Source organism: Acipenser ruthenus, chromosome 53 (genome assembly GCF_902713425.1).
Source record: "Acipenser ruthenus chromosome 53, fAciRut3.2 maternal haplotype, whole genome shotgun sequence".
NCBI classification, from domain to species: Eukaryota; Metazoa; Chordata; class Actinopteri; order Acipenseriformes; family Acipenseridae; genus Acipenser; species Acipenser ruthenus.
This window is the reverse complement of record NC_081241.1, coordinates 7,278,336-7,300,040: the sequence shown is the minus strand read 5'-3', so window position 1 is coordinate 7,300,040 and position 21,705 is coordinate 7,278,336. Positions and strand designations below refer to the sequence as shown.

Genomic DNA, 21,705 nt, shown 5'->3' with positions numbered 1-21,705 from the left:
TTGTATATTATTAATATTATTAATTTATATCTTAGCAGATGCCCTTATGCAGGGTGAATTACAATTGTTACAAAATATCACTTTATTTTTTACATAAAATTAGCCATTTATACAGTTGGATTTTTACTGGAGCAATCTAGGTAAAGTACCTTGCTCAAGGGTACAGCAGCAGTGTCCCCCACCTGGGACTGAACCCACGACCCTCCGGTCAAGTCCAGAGCTCTAACCACCACTCCATATCATATTAATCTTGTATATTGTATATCATATTAATCTTGGTCTTTTCTGCTTTTTTTAAATTAGGTGCTTGACTTTTCTGGGAATGTCATTTTTAAAAAGTTTAACTAATTAAACTATAATATCTTAAATAATGAAACTGATCTATGATTTTATTAAGTTGCAAGATACATATAAAAACACTAGGAATATATATCATGCTAATTTTACACTACAAATTCCAATGCACCACAAAACAGCTGAACAAATCCTTCTTACCCTGTGAGGCAGGGCTGAGGTCCTGCACGTGTAAACAGTGTGTTTTTGTTTGATTGTAAATAATGTTTTTGCTAATCAAGTGTGTGCTAGATATGGCAGGGTATACTCAAATCCAGGATTTTAATCCCAACCAAGTCTAGAGAGGACGTGTCAGGGAGACTGTTCCTGGAGCAGGACCTCCTTTCTTGTTTGGTCAACTTTTATTTTCTAGTTGTTTTCAAGCAGTGTTTTGTTTTAAATGTTTTGTGTTTTTTTGTATCAAAGAAAACCTCCTGTGTCTCTCCTGTCAATCAGCGATAGCCACACCCATAACAATGCCCCTGTTACACCCTGAAATACATTGTAGCACATCATAGTTTAGATAGAGCAATTAAAAAACTAGGGCTCTTTAAATAGCTCTTAATATACAATTAAAATCTGATCTGATGTGAAACTGTATAACCTAGTAAACAGACATGTTAAATATCCCTGGAATTCTTATCTTCTAGGATAGCTACAAGGAAATGGTTCAAACCCTTACCTGTTTGCCAGTCCTTTCTTTCTTAGCTGAGACTGTCTCATGGCTCTTGTGTTCATCTTGTGTACACAACAAGCAAATACACGTCTGATCGGTTCTACAGAAGACCTCCAAAACCCTTTGGTGTTCAGCACAAAGCTTCTGCTCCAGATTTCCAATTGCATTGATCAGCTTGTGCCTCTTGAAAGCAGCCCCCTCATAGTGTGGCTTGACGTGTGTTTCACAGTAAGAGGCCAGGCACGTCAAACAGGATTTCACAGCTTTGAACTTTCTCCCAGTGCAGAAATCACATGACACATCTCCAGGTCCAGCATAACTTTGAGCAGGAGGAGGATTGAGTCCTGTCTTCTTTAATTTCTCCACAACTTCAGCCAGCATGGTGTTTCTGCGCAGAACAGGCCTTGGGGTAAAGGTCTCTCTGCACTGGGGGCAGCTGTAGACACCTCTATGATCAGTCTGATCCCAGCAGTTCTTAATACACCACATACAGTAACTGTGTCCACATGCTGTAGTGACTGGGTCCTTCAATAGCTCCAGACACACTGGACAGCTAAACTGGTCATGGGCTACGAGAATATTCGCTTCTGCCATTTCTACTTCAGTTAGACAGAGAGACTGATGATTTCACAATAGAAACTTCACTGTGCTGATTTCCTGGAATTCTGTAAAGCTCTAAGAGGCGGGGTTTTGGACTGAGGACAGGTTTAGACAAGCAGGCTGAGCAGAGACAGCTGAATCAGTGTGAGAGGGGTGGAGAGGAGAGAGTTGTGAGTGGGACTGGAGTTTGAGAATGGCATTGTCACAGTAACCCTTCTATAGCTACAGTATGTATTTGACTGCACTAGACCTTCACTTCTGTGTGGGTCTGAATCCTCAGAAGTTCACAAGGGAAGTGAGTTTGGTGGAGTTCGATCTTCGTGGGCATTAGTCCACATCTCAAAGTCCATTAGTCCTCAACCACAAACTTGTCTCTGAGCACCAACTGCTTTCTTCCCTCCAGTTCAGAGCAAGCTTGAGGCACAGAGTCTGAACTGCTCACCCCCCTAAGAGAATGTGAAGGGTGGTCCCTCCAGTCCAGGGGAGGCTGTAGATTATGAGAACTAGACATGTTCTAGTGTTATCAGACAGGGTGTGTACGTTACTGACATACTCATTTATTACAGTGCTGATTTCATGAGTTAAAACCATTTTATACAGAACAGACACTCAAACAAAGCTTACAATCAAGAGACCTACTTTTCAAATCTGTGCACTATTTGTTTTATTCATTTCAGACAATGTCTTCCCTCTCATCAGCAGAACATCCTTCTCTCAAGTCCCTTCTTGTTTTGCTGTTGCTCGTTTTGTTTTCCACACTTCTTTATTTCCACTCTCTTTGACTCAGGTGAAGCCCATTGATCCTGCAGCCCCCACACTGGTTTCCTCTCCCCGTTCACTTCCTTCCTTCCTGTGTTACAGGTAATAGGACCCCACCTCCTGACCCCCTTCATCAAACATTTCAAAGAGATTTCATTTCAATCAGCCATGCTGCTGTGTTTTCATGAACAGATACAATTGTTCATTGTGAAAACTCTCCTGATAGATAGATATTAATGAACACTCATGGGGACCACACTGAGGTTAAAGGTTTAAACGTCATCATGTTCTTTACATGTCTTACCTGATGAGGATTTTCTGTTGCTGTTTCTGATTAGATTTTATTCACCATGCTTACTAACTATTCCAGCAAAACACTGCTTCTGAAAAGACTCCTGGACCCCTTCATTAAACGCATTTTTGTTTTTATCCAATATTTTCAGATGAAGGCAAACGATTCACACGGGGGGGGGGGGGGGGGGGGGAGGGGATATAAAAATAAATTTCAGTGGGGCGTGGGTAAAAAAAGGTTGAGACCCGCTGGCTTAGGCTGGACTCTGGAAAGACGCTCATCTGATGTTGCCGCTTGCCGGTCAGTCTGATAGGAGTGTGAGCCACTGACTGAATGAAAGCCAGGTACCGGGGCTGAAGGTATTGTCAGCTCGTCAGCAACACAGTTTGAGAGAATAAACATACCTACCTACCTAATGGGTAGGTAATTAGGTTTATTACGTTAGCGACCCATTGCTAGCTGCTAACCCCACGTCCTTGGTGGCTAGTTAGCTTGTTTCACAGCTAATCATTATATGTGTGTGTGTGTGTGTGTGTGTGTGTGTGTGTGTGTGTGTGAGAGAGAGAGAGAGAGAGAGAGAGAGAGAGAGAGAGAGTGTGAGTGTGCGTGAGCATGTTTTGATATCGTCAACCAACTAACGTTAGCTAATCACTTCAATTTGGCTTTAGGTGACTAAAGCATAATGGCAGCCAAAAAAATAAAGATGGACATAAGGAAGTTTTTTTTTACAAAAAGTCAAAGTGTAAGTAGGAAGATGTTGTTAAAGTAATAAACACAATTGATAATGATTCTCATAGCAAATGAAAAAATAATTTACTAATGAAGTTAGCAGAGTCATACTTTCTCTCTAAACAGCATGCATCAATTTATCATTTTATCAGGCGAGTGAAGCAGTGCAACCTGGTAAAAGCAGTACAGAGGCAGGTGGAGCAACAGGGTCGCAGGTGAGGTCTGTAATGGCTTAGTGATTATAACAGTGAAAGTGTTAGACTCAGTTTTGAGATATATTATTGTTTGAGGCACATTGTGATATGATAGTAGGCTAATGCTGTATAGTAATACTCAGCAAATAAAGTTAGCATAGCCATATATTTTCTCTCTATATGGCATGCATCAATTTATTATTTTATCAGGTGAATGAAGCAGTGCACCCAGGTACGAGCAGCAGCACAGACACAGGAGAGGCAGGCAGAGCACGTGAGCGTGCATGTGCTCATGCTTGTAGTGCTAGGGGTAATGGTAGCTTACAGTAAGGCTGGGATAGGTTATAATTCAGGTTATTAGTAATTCTACAGCAGGGATGTCAAACCAGCTTCCAAGAGGGCCACTTTATCATAGTGTTTTAAGTGTATACCAGCCAACTTCATGTCAATCAGATTATCCTCGTCATTCATTTCAAGCCACCAGAAGTGACCATTTAACAGCTGTCTCCTAAAAAATGTCTTCCCGGGGGGGCACGCCCGAACCCCCCTAGCGACCGCGACTCCACCCCCCTAAAAAATTGTGTCCCCACCAATGTTCAAACCAAACCTACGCCCTTGCATTCTGTTCAGTGTGGGGATGCGGTCGTTTGTTTCAGGGCTCTCAGGGGCAAAGTTGCGGATATTTCCAAAGGTTCTGTCATATAATTAGATCGAGGTAAGTGAAAAATCCATTCAGAATCTTATAATCACTTTGTATAGTTGCAAATGCCTTTTTTAAAATTCAAATGTGTAACTTTAACACCATTTAAAATTCCTAGCAGTTTATATATTTTATTCTGATTTTTCAGTAAGATGTTATTTATGGAGAAATCCAATAAATACACCGAAATACGTACAGAACGGAATCTAATTAACTGGCAGGCAAACCTTTGAAAGATACAATAGGCTGAATCGCTCTGTTTTTTTCTTCTTACATCAGACCCAGCAGTCACTGGACAAAGACCTGTATGAAATAGACTGGTCTGCTGGTATTGTTTAGTTACAAAGACCTGTATGAAACAGGCTGGTCTGCTGGTATTGTTTAGTTACAAAGACCTGTATGAAACAGGCTGGTCTGCTGGTATAGTTTAGTTACAAAGACCTGTATGAAATAGGCTGCTCTGCTGGTATTGTTTAGTTACAAAGACCTGTATGAAATAGGCTGGTCTGCTGGTATTGTTTAGTTACAAAAACCTGTATGAAATAGGCTTGTCTGCTGGTATAGTTCAGTTAAAGCAACACTGTGTGGTCATTGTTATAGTAGAATATCTTTTATGTGTGTGTAACATTTTCTCCAAAGCTTTTTTGTGCACTTCACGTTTCCAGAGAGCAGCTGCTGTTGACAGTCCACTTAGTTTATGTTCATTTCAGAAATAGGCGCCGAACAAAACATTTATTGAACATTAAAACTTTACAAAACATTTAAAGAAAAAGTACATGAAAAAAGGTTTGCATTAGAAGTACAGAAACATAAAAAAAACAAATGGTTATTAAAATGGTCCTTCTTTACATTCATGTTTTGGTTTTAATTTAAAACCTGATTATAAAGATTGTTGACCTTAAACGGTGCTTTGAATAATAATAAACATTAAAATTAATAAACAGTAAACTGCTCCCCCTCTCTAAACAACTTGATTTAAAGCATAAAGAGTCTTTAACAGAACAGTGCTTGGAACAGTCCTGAAGGTTGTGTGAATAGAGCCCTACATTTCCAATGGAACCACACCAAGAGAAAAGAATTGCTTTCAATCATGCTCTGCGCAGCTGCAGAGTTTGTCCTGAAGAGGGCGACAAAGGCCAGGCTTAAAACACGTTTCTGCTTTTCCACTGTGGGCAGATTGCACATGTAATGCAATTTGATTGTCATTTACGATATCCATGGAAATGTCTTCTTTCTTGTGATGATATTTCACTCACATTATTGTTAAAATAAGCAAACAATTGTAATATTGAAACTTTGAACTGGCCAATGAGTTTCAGAAAGGCAATGAGATAATTTATAAACAATTACAAATATATAATAACAGGAGGAAAAGGCATCTTTTAACTACTGAGGGGGAGAAGAAAATACCCAAACGTTTCTTTATTGACAGCGGTGTTTATTCAAGGGGGCCTCTATTATAAAGCTGATATCTGACTGCAGCATCAATACGAGGACGTCTTTCATTCGAGGGCGGCTCTAATTTGAAGTAATACGGTATTTTGTTTTTCTGTGATGAGTATCACAGTGAACATGCACATTGAAATGTGCACATGTATTCTTACATATCACTAATCATTAAAAGCACACATTTAAAATTAAATCTAAAGAAATATGCTATACAATAAAATAATCAGACAAACTTTCATTTCCCTAAAAAACAAAATCAATATGCAATTTATCAAATAAATTCTGTACTTTATGCTTGTGACAGGTAAAAATTCTGGAACAAAGTCTTTAATTCCAAATCTCCAGTATACTGGACTGCATTTGTTTTGTTGAAAAAAAATACTAAATACCAATATTGAGACATTATTTATATTCTTGTAGCATCAGCAGGTTCTTAGAAAAAGATCAATGTATGAAAGTAGAAAAAATATTGAAGGTATTATTTAAAAACGTAATCTGTTTGCATTGTCGGCCAAGGCGCTTCGCTGCTGTAAGTCTCCATTTCCACCTTCCTTTGATTGATTAACGCAAACGCCTTCTGGTAAACAGCGCACCAATAGAAAGCCTAGGTGTGCAGCAGCTACAGGTAGTGGGCAAAAAATTGGAAACACCTGGGTAAATGACATCAAATATTTTGGGTGCGTCACGACACTTTTTCTGCCGGCTAGATTGCAGACGGGAGTCTGCGTCTGACGTCACGGTCTGTGCCGACGCAGCGTGGACAGCTTTGGTAGATGAACAACAGTTCTGAGCAGAACCGAAATGGAGGTGGTGTTGAGAGAAATTCTAATCGCAGAAGAAGAGGATGCAATCGAAGTTCCCTTTGTGCTCCACCAGCTTCATAATTTACAGCATGATCAGAAAATGTATAGTAGAAACAGTCCCTGCTATAATGAGATAATATAAACGTATGTTTTGTGATGTGAGACAAATTAATGAGTATTATAACGGGCAGGATTCCCCCCGCCCTCTCACAAAGGGGTTGTTAGACAGTATTGCATTTTGATCTGGAAAATAGTTCAGATACTCGCACATATGGTCACATATCTCACATCAACTACCTGTTATTAAAGCTGATTTATTCTCCTTAATTCAAAGCAGGTTATTCCCTGTCCCTGAGAGCCTTTCATCAATAACCAATTACACCTGCTGAAAATAACAGAGCGGTTTCAGGTTCATTTCAACCGTTTAGCATTATTTTACATGTTTAAACCTTTAGAATAAATATCTGAATATTTGAAAAGTATAATAACTGTGTGGAAAAAGAGTCAAATCATTTTAATTTGTATTATAAATCATTCATAAGATAATTAATGGCATGACTGGAAGTCGATTCACAGCCCCTCACTAGGTGGCAGTCGCACATGGAGTGTGGATTGGATCTGGTTGCTACACGCTTCTGTTTTGCGCCGCGGCTGCTCCAGCGCAGAACCTCTTGAGAAGCTGCGCGGCTGCGCAGACTTTTAAACCCGTGGATGCGTGACCTGGTGACGTCATTCCGGCTGAGTTCACGCAGACGATGAATTTGAACGGGTTTTCCGCAGAACCTGCGCAGACTGAGCAAAGTCTGCGTATCGTGAACGCAGCCTGAACCCGTGTGAGACACGAGTTACGACAAAGGGAATTGTATTTTGTGCTGCCTAAACTGAAGTCTTATTTTCACTTCGAAGAATAGACTTTTTTTGTGTTGTCTAGAAAGTCAATGTATATCTGTTTGATACACATTTGAGCTAATCCTATTTAAAAGATATTACCGAAAAAAACACACACTTCCTGCATACAAAAACGACTTAATAAGAAGAGAGACAGCGATGGATCCGTGTAAGTATGTTTATATTTTTTGTGTAGAGCTACTGCTGTAAGAAAGAGAGTATTTATGGTCAACAGGGTCTCATTTTGAACTAAATTGTGTTTTTTCTAAATATATGAAATGCGCAGGATATGCACTTTACTTGCGATGTCTGAACGGTCATTTTAGGCGGATGTGCTGTTTGATTTGTTTCTGTTTTGTTGATTTGTCGACACTGCGCAATTCATTTATTTTCCAATGCCTTTGTTTTCAAATGATAAGTTAGGAAGGACTGTGTGACAGCAGGTAAGACCAAATAAAACAGAGAAGGGAGAAAACGTGCCGTGTAAAACAAAATCTAACTGCACAGGATGTTTTACATCGTTTTATGGAAGATTCAGACAAATAATCCACTTCATAATCAGAGCCGGGCAATGGGAATTGTAAATGAGTATATTTCACAGTTGTACTTTAAGTATACGTTATGTTAATACAAGGCTGCGTGTGTAAACATTTGACCTTATCTTCCTTTATGTTTTTATGATAAATGATTTATTAAACTATAAAAACAATCTAATATTAAAATACTTTAAGTTGATTAAAAATAATCTCAAGACAGACAATATAAAGAAGGAGATAAAGAAAACGCACAACAAACTCCATCATTAAAGATGGTCACTTTTGATGTGGAGCAGGTTTTGACCACTCCCTGGACTCATGTAAGCAGTTTGTATGAAGCCCCGGTCACGATACCCAATCGTTTACGGAGCGGTCACACCAGAACGAAAAAGACCTCTGATGTATTGTACAGCAAATGCCAATCAACGTTTTAGTACACGCCCACTTATTTCCTGCAGGTTGAGGGACAGTGATGAGGAACATGAAGAAACACTCCTGTTGTACTGTTTGATCAACAGAAGGTGTAGGAGACAAAAGGCGGATGTGGGCACACAGAATACTACAGCGTAGGGAGGAGTTTATATTTCTTTGCATCTTTAAAGATTTTCAGTGATATTTTTAGAGGAATTTCATTTTCCCCTTTAACATGTTTAAGGTAAATATTGGTATGGGATCTCTGTTTAAATGGCGAGAAGCAGGGGCGTAGCTAGGAATGGAAATTTGGGTGGGTCCCAACTTGGACGGGCAAGTACCAAAGCTCTGACATCACAGGAAATAGTTTACATTACAAACATGATTTAAATCAATTAAAACTCTGAATACGTCAAATATCTCCCCGGGGTTCGAGCAGAGCAACGTAGCCAAGACTGAAAATGTATGGGGCCGAGTGAAGCAAGGTGAATAACTTTTGCAGTTTAGTTGTACGTATACACTAGAAATACAAGGCACACATGCACACAACCTACAGAAACAAACACACTGTGCACAATAACTGCAAAAACCGTTTCATTTGACAAAGTGCAAACAGAAACAAAAAAATATCCCCAAACAAAACTGTCTTGCTTTTTTTTTTCTTCTTGGCTGTATTGTAATCTCTTAGCCAGGGTCGTAACCTGAGCTGAAATTCTAGCGAGGTCACACTAGTTCAAGGTCCCGATGACAATAACACACACAAAACAGAAAGATAAGGACTTCTTTTAAAGTTAAGGTCATTCTTTGGACCGCTTGCCTCCCTCTCTTGCACATCGCTTATTTAAATAAACCTTCATTTGTATTTATTTATGGGCCCGTTTACCTCTGTGCTGTGAATTAAATGAACTCGGGGTCTCACTCTGCTTAAGTTAATGTACAGTAAAATAATTCAGATAAACACAGCCATTCTTCATTTACATGTACAAGCATTTTGCAGCCTTTTTTTTATTCCAAATTTAATTTTTGTGGTAGACCAATTGTTGACTTTGCACAACACAAGCACAACGACTACTTTGAACAACTGAACAAAAAAATATGAATACAAATATAGCTCTCTTTTTCTTAGATTGCCGTTATGCAAAATTGTACAGAAAATACAATCCTAAACAAATACATTTTCATATATTTTCTTTATTGCCTTAGTGTAACCGTAACATAAGGCTATATTTCAGATAACACACTAAAAGTTCATGACATTTGAATAAACTTAGGCTAGGTGATATAATAGTCACGTTAGGCGGGCCCTGCTTAAATAAATAAATACACAAATTAAAACCGTAGCCAGATTGGGACTTGTCGTGTATTTGCTAAATCAAAACACAAGAACTGCTACTTATTCAATCAGAAATAAACCAACAGTGAAAATGAATCATTTTAATGTGTTTTACTGAGATTTTTATGAGCCTTCACGTCACGTGAGACAAAAACAACCGAGGTCATGACCTTGGTGTCCTCATAGCTGGTTACGGCCTTGCTCTTAGCTATCCTAATAACCTGTTACCTCTGTAAGTCACTCTGCATGAGGGCCTCTGTCAAGCAAAAATTAAAAATCATGCTAACCTCCTGCTGCCTTCAAACCAAAACTAAAATCTTAGCTGTGCTGAGAATACCTCGTTTCCAGCTAAATATGGCTGCTTTCGTTTTCACTGCATTCTCTCAGGTACGGCTAAACAAAGATATTGCGCTGGCTGAAAGAATGTAACAAGCAGACAAAAATAGATTTTTAAAACAACCTTGAGTGACACATTGAGCACCATGTTCAAGTTTTGTGAATCTTTTCCGGTCATTGTAGTATGACTCGAACACCAATCATGAAGTCGGTATTTGTTTGACCGCATTGCCATAGTAACCAAACTGCACGGCGCTGATAACAGTAGGCTGTGTGAAATTCTGGAAGGATAATAAAATGCTTATTTGTTTCACGGTAAATTGCAAGAAGCTGAAAACAACTTTTATTTTTTGCTGACGAAATCAGCTCTCGATTCTCCAGTGCCCTCCTTTGCTACAGTACACGTTCCAAACACCCACTCATTTCAGTGACAAAATATTTAAGATGGAAAACTGTCTCTAGACGGGACTCTCCCAACCACTATATAGCTCGCATGTAAACCGTTTAAAATGTTTGAAGTATACAGAAAATAAATGTACTTGCATATGTTCACAGTGAATGCATTTTAAAAAGTCAAATAGGCAGCGTCACCGAACCAGCGAGAACACAATCTTACATTTTAAGCAATTATTAAGTACAGTGAAAGTCTGTCAGTTACTTACCATTGCCTAGTTAGTATCCTCTCGTCTCCTCTCCACCTTACACAGGATAAAGCGTCAGGGCTTGCAGTTATATAGTCATGACACTCCATCAAAGGACAGCAATTTTAAATATATTTGTCAGCATTTGGCCAGCTGTCTTAATCCTGTTCACTCGAGCCTTTCTAGTAAAATAAACTCTTAAACGTGTGTGCAGATTTATTTTGCCATGTTGACCGCCGAACTACTGCTAACTTACTTTAAAAATGCACATTCAAATAAATGTCTGTGACTTTTCAACAGACTTTCAGCAGATCCGCGCCAACTGCCTCGCAAGCTGTCAATCAAACATGGTTTGCACCTGATTCATTGTGTGAGAGGAAGATCCCACCCAAATATTGCATCACAATTACTACTTTGATTTGATTGGCTAAAGCCTGAGCCATTTAAAAAAAAAGACTATTTGACCTAACGCCCATCTTCGGGGCGCATAGTTGATGTTTATTATTTTATTTTTTTACAAATGTATTTTAACTTGGCATTCACATAGGCGCAGATTTGGGTGGGCCTGTGTTTAGATTTGGCCCACCCGTGGCTACGCCGCTGGAGAGAAGGTATTTTTTTGCTAAACGTTTCATTATAGCGTATATTCCTTTAATTCAATAAGTCTGCATGTTTGTGGTGGAGTTGTGTTCTTTATTAGTCGTAGCAGGAGTAGTCATTAAACACTTACACATTTGTCATACACGTTTCTGGAACATAGCAGTCGCCCAATGTCATTTGTTTCCATTAGTTTTGTTTAAGCTTGTTTCCAAGGTGATGAGCCTTTCTTCAACTCCAGGGGAAGGATGGGATACATGAGGACAGATATAACAGTAGTTTTTATTTTTAAATAAAATCTCAGAGCAGGATTTTTTTCAATATGTTTTGTTCTTGCAATTCCACATTGTTCCCAAAAAATAAAGTTAACTGCGAGTAGAATAATATTGTGATGCTTTAAAAAATATAGGTAGAATCCTAAATAACATTGATAGTTTAAGTTATTATTATTATTATTATTATTATGCTTTGTAATTGATTTCAGGCTGACAAAACTGTAATAAATACAGGTGTATTTATTATTTGTAAGAAAATAGTATTAACCAGGCAAATTATTGTTCAAATGCAGCATCGATGTGCTGTTAGTTTCAACACTGCCTCTGCGATGTCTGTGCTCCGTCTCTCTCTCTCTCTTTGGCAGCATCGATGTGCTGTTAGTTACAACACTGCCTCTGTGATGTCTGTGCTTCGTCTCTCTCTCTCTTTGGCAGCATCGATGCTCTGTTAGTTTCAACACTGCCTCTGCGATGTCTGTGCTCCGTCTCTCTCTCTCTTTGGCAGCATCGATGCGCTGTTAGTTACAACACTGCCTCTGCGATGTCTGTGCTCCATCTCTCTCTCTCTTTGGCAGCATCGATGTGCTGTTAGTTACAACACTGCCTCTGCGATGTCTGTGCTCCGTCTCTCTCTCTCTTTGGCAGCATCGATGTGCTGTTAGTTACAACACTGCCTCTGCGATGTCTGTGCTCCGTCTCTCTCTCTCTTTGGCAGCATCGATGTGCTGTTAGTTACAACACTGCCTCTGCGATGTCTGTGCTCCGTCTCTCTCTCTCTTTGGCAGCATCGATGCTCTGTTAGTTACAACACTGCCTCTGCGATGTCTGTGCTCCGTCTCTCTCTCTCTCTCTTTGGCAGCATCGATGCTCTGTTAGTTACAACACTGCCTCTGCGATGTCTGTGCTCCGTCTCTCTCTCTCTCTCTTTGGCAGCATCGATGCTCTGTTAGTTACAACACTGCCTCTGCGATGTCTGTGCTCCGTCTCTCTCTCTCTCTTTGGCAGCATCGATGCTCTGTTAGTTTCAACACTGCCTCTGCGATGTCTGTGCTCCGTCTCTCTCTCTCTTTGGCAGCATCGATACTCTGTTAGTTTCAACACTGCCTCTGCGATGTCTGTGCTCCGTCTCTCTCTCTCTTTGGCAGCATCGATACGCTGTTAGTTACAACACTGCCTCTGCGATGTCTGTGCTCCGTCTCTCTCTCTCTTTGGCAGCATCGATGCTCTGTTAGTTACAACACTGCCTCTGCGATGTCTGTGCTCCGTCTCTCTCTCTCTCTTTGGCAGCATCGATGTGCTGTTAGTTACAACACTGCCTCTGCGATGTCTGTGCTCCGTCTCTCTCTCTTTGACAGCATCGATGCGCTGTTAGTTACAACACTGCCTCTGCGATGTCTGTGCGCCGTCTCTCTCTCTCTATCTTTGGCAGCATCGATGCGCTGTTAGTTACAACACTGCCTCTGCGATGTCTGTGCTCCGTCTCTCTCTCTCTTTGACAGCATCGATGCGCTGTTAGTTACAACACTGCCTCTGCGATGTCTGTGCTCCGTCTCTCTCTCTCTATCTTTGGCAGCATCGATGCGCTGTTAGTTACAACACTGCCTCTGCGATGTCTGTGCTCCGTCTCTCTCTCTCTTTGGCAGTGTGGCATCACCTCAGCTCCTCCACAGCTCACTTGATCAAATCCTGGAACGGAAACAGTTTCACTGAAAAGCACTTTTTTAAAACCAAGACTACAGCAATGACTACAATCTCCCTAACCAGTAAAATTTGGAATAAACCGGAAATGCAGAACACTATGTATAAACTACCCACATTAACATGTTTTACTTATTCTAAATAACCAGCAGTAATATTCACTGCTACAAATACACACACTGTATAAACAGCTCCCCACATTATTAACATGATTTACTGTTTATTCTAAATAACCAGCAGTAATATTCACTCTACAAACACACACACTGTATAAACAGCTCCCCACGTTATTAACATGATTTACTGTTTATTCTAAATAACCAGCAGTAATATTCACTGCTACAAATACACACACATACTAGAGAACTTTGTTTTTTTTAATAAATAATGTGGCAGTGGAGGGCACCAAAAGTGGTTTAAATCGATCTAATGACAAATAATTAAATTGTAATCCATCAGTTAAAACTACAATTGCACAGGTTTCCAGGGTTCAAGTGCAATGGCAATTGACCTCTCTTTCTGTCTCCCTCTCCTCTCTCCCTCTCTGTATCTCTGCCCCCTCTGTCTCTCTCACCCCTTCTCTCCTCCTCTCTCTCACTCTCTCCCCCTCTTCTCTCTGTCTCTCTCTCACCCCTTCTCTCCTCCTCTCTCTCACTCTCTCCCCATTCTCTCTGTCTCCCCCTCTCTCTCTGTCTGTGTTTCTCGCTCTCTCCCTCCCTCCTCTCCTCTCTCTCTTTTCACAGCCTCTCCCTTTTAATAATAGGGTTATTAATAAATCATTTAGCAGACACTTCTATTGAAAGTGACAGAGACTAGGGGGGTGAAAACTGCCCCTATTTAGTCTTATGAGGTGCAATTGTGCCTGACCCCCTATCTCTTGTCTCTCACTGCACACACACATGTTCACTGGCTATCTCAACTCAGTGGCTCTCTCTCTCCCTCTCTCCTCTCCTCTCTCTGCAGTGCCTGGGAGCAGCTCTCAGGACGAGGAGCAGCCCGGAGCCTCCACTGATCCTGGGAAGAGAAAGAGAGGCTCCAGCACGTTGGAACGTGTGTGTACCTGCAAGGAGTGCAAGCAGCACGTGGAGACGCGCTTCCACTGCACCGTGTGCGAGGTGAGAAGGGGGGCTGAGAGAGAGAGGGTGTGTGAGGTGAGAGGGGGGGCTGAGAGAGAGGGTGTGTGTGTGAGGTGAGAGGGGGGGCTGAGAGAGAGGGTGTGTGAGGTGAGAGGGGGGGCTGAGAGAGAGGGTGTGTGTGTGAGGTGAGAGGGGGGGCTGAGAGAGAGGGTGTGTGTGTGAAGTGAGAGGGGGGCTGAGAGAGAGGGTGTGTGAGGTGAGAGGGGGGCTGAGAGAGAGGGTGTGTGTGTGTGAGGTGAGAGGGGGGGCTGAGAGAGAGGGTGTGTGTGTGAGGTGAGAGGGGGAGCTGAGAGAGAGGGTGTGTGTGTGAAGTGAGAGGGGGGCTGAGAGAGAGAGGGTGTGTGTGTGAGGTGAGAGGGGGGCTGAGAGAGAGGGTGTGTGAGGTGAGAGGGGGGCTGAGAGAGAGAGGGTGTGTGTGTGAGGTGAGAGGGGGGCTGAGAGAGAGGGTGTGTGAGGTGAGAGGGGGGACTGAGAGAGAGAGGGTGTGTGAGGTGAGAGGGGGGACTGAGAGAGAGAGGGTGTGAGGTGAGAGGGGGGGCTGAGAGAGAGGGTGTGTGTGTGAGGTGAGAGGGGGGGCTGAGAGAGGGTGTGTGTGTGAAGTGAGAGGGGGGCTTAGAGAGAGAGGGTGTGTGTGTGAGGTGAGAGGGGGGGCTGAGAGAGAGGGTGTGTGAGGTGAGAGGGGAGGCTGAGAGAGAGGGTGTGTGTGTGAGGTGAGAGGGGGCTGAGAGAGAGTGTGTGTGTGTGTGTGATGTGAGAGGGGGCTGAGCGAGAGGGTGTGTGTGTGAGGTGAGGGGGGACTGAGCGAGAGGGTGTGTGTGTGTGAGGTGAGGGGGGACTGAGAGAGAGGGTGTGTGTGTGTGATGTGAGAGGGGGCTGAGCGAGAGGGTGTGTGTGTGAGGTGAGGGGGGACTGAGCGAGAGGGTGTGTGTGTGAGGTGAGAGGGGGGCTGAGAGAGAGGGTGTGTGTGTGAGGTGAGGGGGGACTGAGAGAGAGGGTGTGTGTGTGTGAGGTGAGAGGGGGGCTGAGAGAGAGTGTGTGTGTGAGGTGAGAGGGGCCTGAGAGAGAGGGTGTGTGTGTGTGTGTGAGGTGAGAGGGGGCTGAGAGAGAGGGTGTGTGTGTGTGAGGTGAGAGGGGGCTGAGAGAGAGGGTGTGTGTGTGAGGTGAGAGGGGCCTGAGAGAGAGGGTGTGTGTGTGAGGTGAGAGGGGGCTGAGAGAGAGGGTGTGTGTGTGTGAGGTGAGGGGGGGCTGAGAGAGAGGGGGTGTGTGTGTGATGTGAGAGGGGGCTGAGCGAGAGGGTGTGTGTGTGAGGTGAGGGGGGACTGAGCGAGAGGGTGTGTGTGTGAGGTGAGAGGGGGGCTGAGAGAGAGGGTGTGTGTGTGAGGTGAGGGGGGACTGAGAGAGAGGGTGTGTGTGTGTGAGGTGAGAGGGGGGCTGAGAGAGAGTGTGTGTGTGAGGTGAGAGGGGCCTGAGAGAGAGGGTGTGTGTGTGTGTGTGAGGTGAGAGGGGGCTGAGAGAGAGGGTGTGTGTGTGTGAGGTGAGAGGGGGCTGAGAGAGAGGGTGTGTGTGTGAGGTGAGAGGGGGCTGAGAGAGAGGGTGTGTGTGTGTGTGAGGTGAGAGGGGCCTGAGAGAGAGGGTGTGTGTGTGTGAGGTGAGAGGGGGCTGAGAGAGAGGGTGTGTGTGTGTGTGAGGTGAGAGGGTGTGTGTGTGTGAGGTGAGAGGGGACTGAGAGAGAGGGTGTGTGTGTGTGTCAGGTGAGAGGGGGCTGAGAGAGAGGGTGTGTGTGTGTGAGGTGAGAGGGGGCTGAGAGAGAAGGTGTGTGTGAGATGCAAGCACCACATGGAGACAGGAGGTGGCAGGGTTCGTGCGGGGCTTGGGAAACCTTAGTCTTGATTTTCACTTGGTAATATTCAAGGCCTTGAAAGGCCTTACATTTGATTGTTTTTTTTGGATTGGCCTGGAAAAGTCTTTAAGATTGTGGAGCCATTTTTCCAGTGTTTTAGTTGCGTCTCGCTATGAAAAGTATTCTCTATAGCTGTAATCTAGACAGAGACGTGCACAGTGTCTCCCCGTGGATTCATTCAGATAAAAAAAAAAAAAACAACAACATTGCATGTTGGAAGGATGGTAGTCTCTATGTATTTATTTATTTCTATTTATTTTTATTTTATTTATTTATTTAAATGCTTTCCCTTGTGTTGGATTAATAAATCAACAGCACTTCGGCTGTTCTGTGGTTCTAAGCGACACCCCTCCTCACTCTGAACCCGTGTGTAACCCCTCTCTCCCCGGTCTCTCAGGATTACGACCTGTGCATCACCTGCTACAGCACCAAGCGCCACGAGCACAAGATGGAGAAGCTGGGTCTGGGTCTGGACGACGAGAGCGGCAGCTCCGCCTCCACCTCCACCCAGAGCCCCGGAGACTCCCGGCGCCTCTCCATCCAGCGCTGCATCCAGTCCCTGGTGCACGCCTGCCAGTGCCGCAACGCCAACTGCTCCCTGCCTTCCTGCCAGAAGATGAAGAGGGTGGTGCAGCACACCAAGGGCTGCAAGCCTAAGACCAACGGGGGCTGCCCCATCTGCAAGCAGCTCATCGCCCTCTGCTGCTACCACGCCAAGCACTGCCAGGAGAACAAGTGCCCCACTCCTTTCTGCCTCAACATCAAGCACAAGCTGAGGCAGCAGCAGCTGCAGCACCGGCTCCAGCAAGCGCAGATGCTGAGGAGGAGGATGTCCAGCATGCAGAGGGTGGGGGCCGGAGCTGTGACCGGGACAGGAGCGGGACAACCTCCTCCTCCTACTCCTCCTCCTTCCTATTCCTCTTCGTCGTCCTCTTCCTCATCTCAGCAGCGGTTGCCGCCCCCCAACGGTGGGGGCGGGGCTCCCACTCTGCCGATCAGCACCCAGCCCCCCACCCCTCAGACTCCCTCACAGCAGATGCAGACCCCTGGTCAGCTCACCCCACAGCACATGGGTTTACAGCAACAGCAGCAGCAGCAGCAAAGACAAGCAATGCTAGTTCAGATGGGACACCCAGATCTGCAACAGCAGCATGCTGGGGCTCAAGCCGTGGGTCTGAACCAGGCCGCCCTCCAGGACCTGCTCTGGGTCCTGCGCTCCCCCAGCTCCCCCCTCCAGCAGCAGCAAGTCCTCAACATCCTCCGCTCCAACCCGCAGCTCATGGCTGCCTTCATCAAGCAGAGGGTAGCCAGGAACCAGGGGGTTAGGGGAGGGGGAGTGGGACCAGGACTGGGAGGGGGGCAGCACCCTGGGCAAGGAGGAGGTCCCGGGGGGGGTGGTGTGGCGGCTGCCTAATATGAGCCAGCTTCAGCAGCAGCAGATGCAGAGGGCTATGGTGGGAGGCATGGCAGCCCAACAGCAAGCAGTCAACCAGCAGCAGCAACAAGTGCAACAGCCAGGGATCGTGAGAGGAGGAGGAGGAGGAGGAGGAGGAGGGCAGCCAATGAACATCAACCACCCAGCGATGAACCCGCAGTACTAATGCGACGGCAGCTCATGCAGCAGCAGCAGCAGCAGCCAGGGGGCGATGTTCTCAACAGCAGCCCCCTCCCAGTCTCCAGCAAGCTCTGCAGCAGAGGCTACTTCATCAGCAGCAGATGGGAGGCAGGCCAGTCCACCACAGCAACCCCATGAGCCCCCAGCAGCAGCAGCAGCAAATGTCCCAGGGCCACCGCAGCAGCATTATTATTATTATTATTATTATTATTATTATTATTATTATTAATAAATACCTTTTCTATTTAATTTTTCAAACACGTAAAAACACTCCATCCTGTGGGAGTTAGAAACCATGCAAAAAATAAATTATGAATAGTCATAATGTTTATTGTTATTATTAATAAAAGGAAGGAAAATGTTCAATGTCCTCTCCTCCCCTCTCACACCTTTCCAAGATTAATGATATAATATATAGGTTTGCTTTTCTTTTTAAAATGAAAAGGCAAAAACATTCAACTGTATGGACTTGTTATTATTAATATTTTTTCTAACATTTAAATACCAGCCCTCAAAAGTGTGTTTGATGTTCAAATTCAAAGAGAATACTAAGGGACAGCTAATTATACAAAACATGTATTTTTGTTTAAACGGCTGGGAGATTTTAAAAAGGGGCTGCCTTTAAACTCAATAAATGAATGCATTCATTAATTCTCTTTAATTTTCTGCATTTTCACACCTTTCCTTGTATTCTCTCAAGTGAATATTCTTCAAAGAACTTTCTAAACGGCTCCCTATCTCTTCTCAGTGCCTATACCAGAGGTCTCTCCAGCCCTGCTCCTGGAGAGCTCCAATCCTGCAGGTTTTCAACGTGTCTTTACATCATCACTGGCTAAAGATCTGAAACGTCTGTTAATCATGACTAATTAAGCCAATAATCTTGTAAAGCGCTTTGTGATGGTGGTCCACTATGAAAGGCGCTATATAAAATAAATATCAATTGATTGATTGAGTACAAGTTTGCAACCAATCGTATTGCACTTCACGCTGTGAGCAGCCACGCCCCAACAGTGTACTCTGACCAATGCAGAGCTGCTGCTTCGAGGGGCGGGTCCAGCTTACATTTGATTGGTTGATGAGATGGCAATTTGAAGTGGAGAGGATTAGAGTTGAAAGCTCTGGTTCTGTATTACACTGAGGGGAATTAACACTTCAAAGGGACTGCAAAAATGAAAGCAATACAGCAATTGCAAATTCAATACAGTCTACATGGGAACTACAGCACTAGAGAGCTTTTGTTTTTCACTGGAGAAGTTTTTGTTATCTGTGTGTTTTAGTGAATGTTTTATATCTCAGATACAGGCCGCTTATGACATGACTCTGGTTTCAGTGCAGGTCGAGATAAAACATTGATCTTGTATTCTACATTGTTTTCTATATGCAAAGCACACACACACACACACACACACACACTGTTCAATTCTCTATTAAATTGATTAGACCATACAACTGAATCTTTTCCCATCACTTGACAATGCAGCTACTGTCCAACTGCCTTTACTGATGGAGTTTTCTGTATTTTCGGTTACCTGAACAGCCTTTAATTGAACAGAGTACAACATTTCCTGGTGGTGGTGACGCAGTTGTTCTCTGAAAAATTGGCCTTTGTTGCCACCTAGTGGCCATTTGACAAAATTACAGCCAATGCTCAATTTTCTCCTCATACATTCTGTGTTAAAACAGTGTTTTTTTAAACCTGGCCTGAATGACGTCAAAATGTACAGGTTTAGTTTCCTTTAGAATTTCACCCCCTTCCAAATTTCGCCCCCCCCCCCCCTCCCCCCCCGTCATGTGACTTATTAGCGTACGAGTCACGTGACGATTAAGTTTCGTGATGCGGAGAGAGGATAGGGTGAAACATCTCTGCATTTTACTGACTGAAAGTTACGTTTGCTTTTTTATTGGCATTTATTTGTATTATATTTATTTATTATATTGATCAATGTTTTTTGTGTCATAAATGGTTGTATTTTATTTGATTGCTCTTCACGTGATTACATAAGAGCTTTTGCAGTAAATATAAAATACATTAAATATTGTTTAATTACATATATATATATATATATGCTAAGAAATAAATAATAATAATAATAAAGTAGAACAGCTTAAATGATCACAACTGTAACGCAAACTATATTAATTGTGACTTTTCAAATAAAATGTTTATAACAAACAATAAGTTTGAAGTATAGTCTGGTAATAATTTCTGCACATATCTGTGGGTAGTCTTGTTGATGTTTATAGTCTTGCTGTACTTATGGATCACAATCAGGGAGTTGTCATGATTACACATACAGTTGCAGACAAAACTATTGACACCCTTAACTAAAGATCATTCAAGACGCTTTTTTTTTTTTTTTTTAATTGAATTGTTGTCAAATGTGGTTACCGGTCGCGTCTGCCTTTTGTGTTTAGATGACTTTGTATAGTTATTTCATACACTGGATTTTGTATTATGATTTTTTCCCCTCAACGCTCTTCATCGATTCCCCTGCTGCTGTAGTAGTTCCTGTAACAAGTGCTTTTCTCACATCTAGATCCAGCTCCTTTGTTTTGACCATGCTGTGCTGAGTGCACAAACTACTTTGCTTCAGTTTCTGGGCGTGTTTTACAGCTAATGTTCTTTTTTTTATAATATTGATAAATTGATAAGTAGTGGTTTCTAATTGATGAATAGTGTTAATAGTGACTAGCTCAATTAAGACTAACCTCAACTTACACAGACTTTAATTGAAAATGTGCCAATAAGTTTGTGATCAACAAATATTGTTATTTACTCCAGTAAGGCAGTATGATTAATATAGGTTATACAGTAGCTTCAGTGTATATTGTGAGAAATATTTAGGGAATGTCAAAAATTAAAGGGATGAACAGGTCAAAAGATTTAATCTTTAGCATTATTCATGCATGGTCTTGCACTAAATCTGCAAATTTCTCTTAGTTTAACCATAACTTGTCATAAAGAAATGAAGTAATACACCCTCATTGTATGTGTTGCCACTTCCTACAGTGTTTGTCAGATCATTGGCATCATCCTGGAATGGAGCCTGTCATTTCTCAAAGCAGGTCTGCAGATTGGTTGTTGTTCCTTTGTTATCAGTAATACTGTATATGCATTTGTTAAATATGTATGAAGCCAAATTATATCATATGCTATAAAATAAGAATGTTTCTTCCATAACTTTGAACACTCAAAAGTACAAATTTGGAACTAGAAGCAATGTGATTGTTAACCACTACATATTGTCCCTGACTTTAGTGTGTATAATTCAGGCTCTTAACTAATGAAGCATACAGGATGTCAGATTTGTGTAAATGCTAGAGTAGAAGTCAGTCTAGATCCGAGCTGTCCAGTCTTAGTGCTGGTGAACCCTTAACAGAGCACTGCATGGCGAGCAGAAATCTGAACTCAATCATTTGTGTATCAGGTGTAGTATTCAGAACCAGAAAGACATTCACAAAAAAGGAACAACATGCTGGAAAATGTAACAAACTTTATTTTCTGTATTCTTCACAATAAAACAGGTACATGATTAGATTGCATATTTCTATTGTAACGTGCTATCCAGGACTTAATGTGTAAGCAGTAGTGAGAAAAGAACAAACTATACTGCAGGTCAGCTTTGGCAAAAAGCCTCCTCACCACGTCAAGGTCCTGACCGATGGAGTGGGGTGTTAGGAGCAGGTTTAACTGAACTTTAAAATGCCTTCTCACATAACCCATGATTTCCATTACACGAGAGTAGATGTTAAAACTTCATGCTGATTTGAACTCGGCTCTCGCCAAGATAAGCACCAACTAAG

The 21,705-nt window shown here is 42.8% G+C and overlaps 2 protein-coding genes across 4 annotated transcripts in view; one reads left to right on the top strand and one right to left on the bottom strand.

The window, feature by feature from the left end:
• LOC117965739 (neoverrucotoxin subunit alpha-like) overlaps nt 1-1,633 on the bottom strand; it is a 109,661-nt gene extending 108,028 nt beyond the window's left edge. For both annotated transcript variants that reach the window (XM_059016631.1, XM_059016632.1), the window contains exon 1: nt 1,016-1,633. In XM_059016631.1, coding sequence (XP_058872614.1) covers nt 1,016-1,603 — 588 coding nt within the window. In that variant the 5' untranslated portion in view covers nt 1,604-1,633. The remainder of the gene's footprint in view (nt 1-1,015) is intronic.
• A 5,603-nt stretch (nt 1,634-7,236) lies between these two features.
• LOC117432949 (histone acetyltransferase p300-like) lies at nt 7,237-18,226 on the top strand. 2 transcript variants are annotated; one of them, XM_034919846.2, is made up of 3 exons: nt 7,237-7,592; nt 14,214-14,365; nt 16,684-18,226. In XM_034919846.2, exons 1-3 carry the CDS (start codon nt 7,583-7,585, stop codon nt 17,698-17,700), a joined length of 1,179 nt encoding a protein of 392 aa, XP_034775737.2. In that variant the 5' UTR covers nt 7,237-7,582; the 3' UTR covers nt 17,701-18,226. The 2 variants fall into 2 exon arrangements, with proteins under 2 accessions (XP_034775737.2, XP_058872680.1); XM_059016697.1 differs by lacking the exon at nt 7,237-7,592 and adding an exon at nt 11,170-11,291.
• The last annotated feature ends 3,479 nt before the right edge of the window (nt 18,227-21,705 follow it).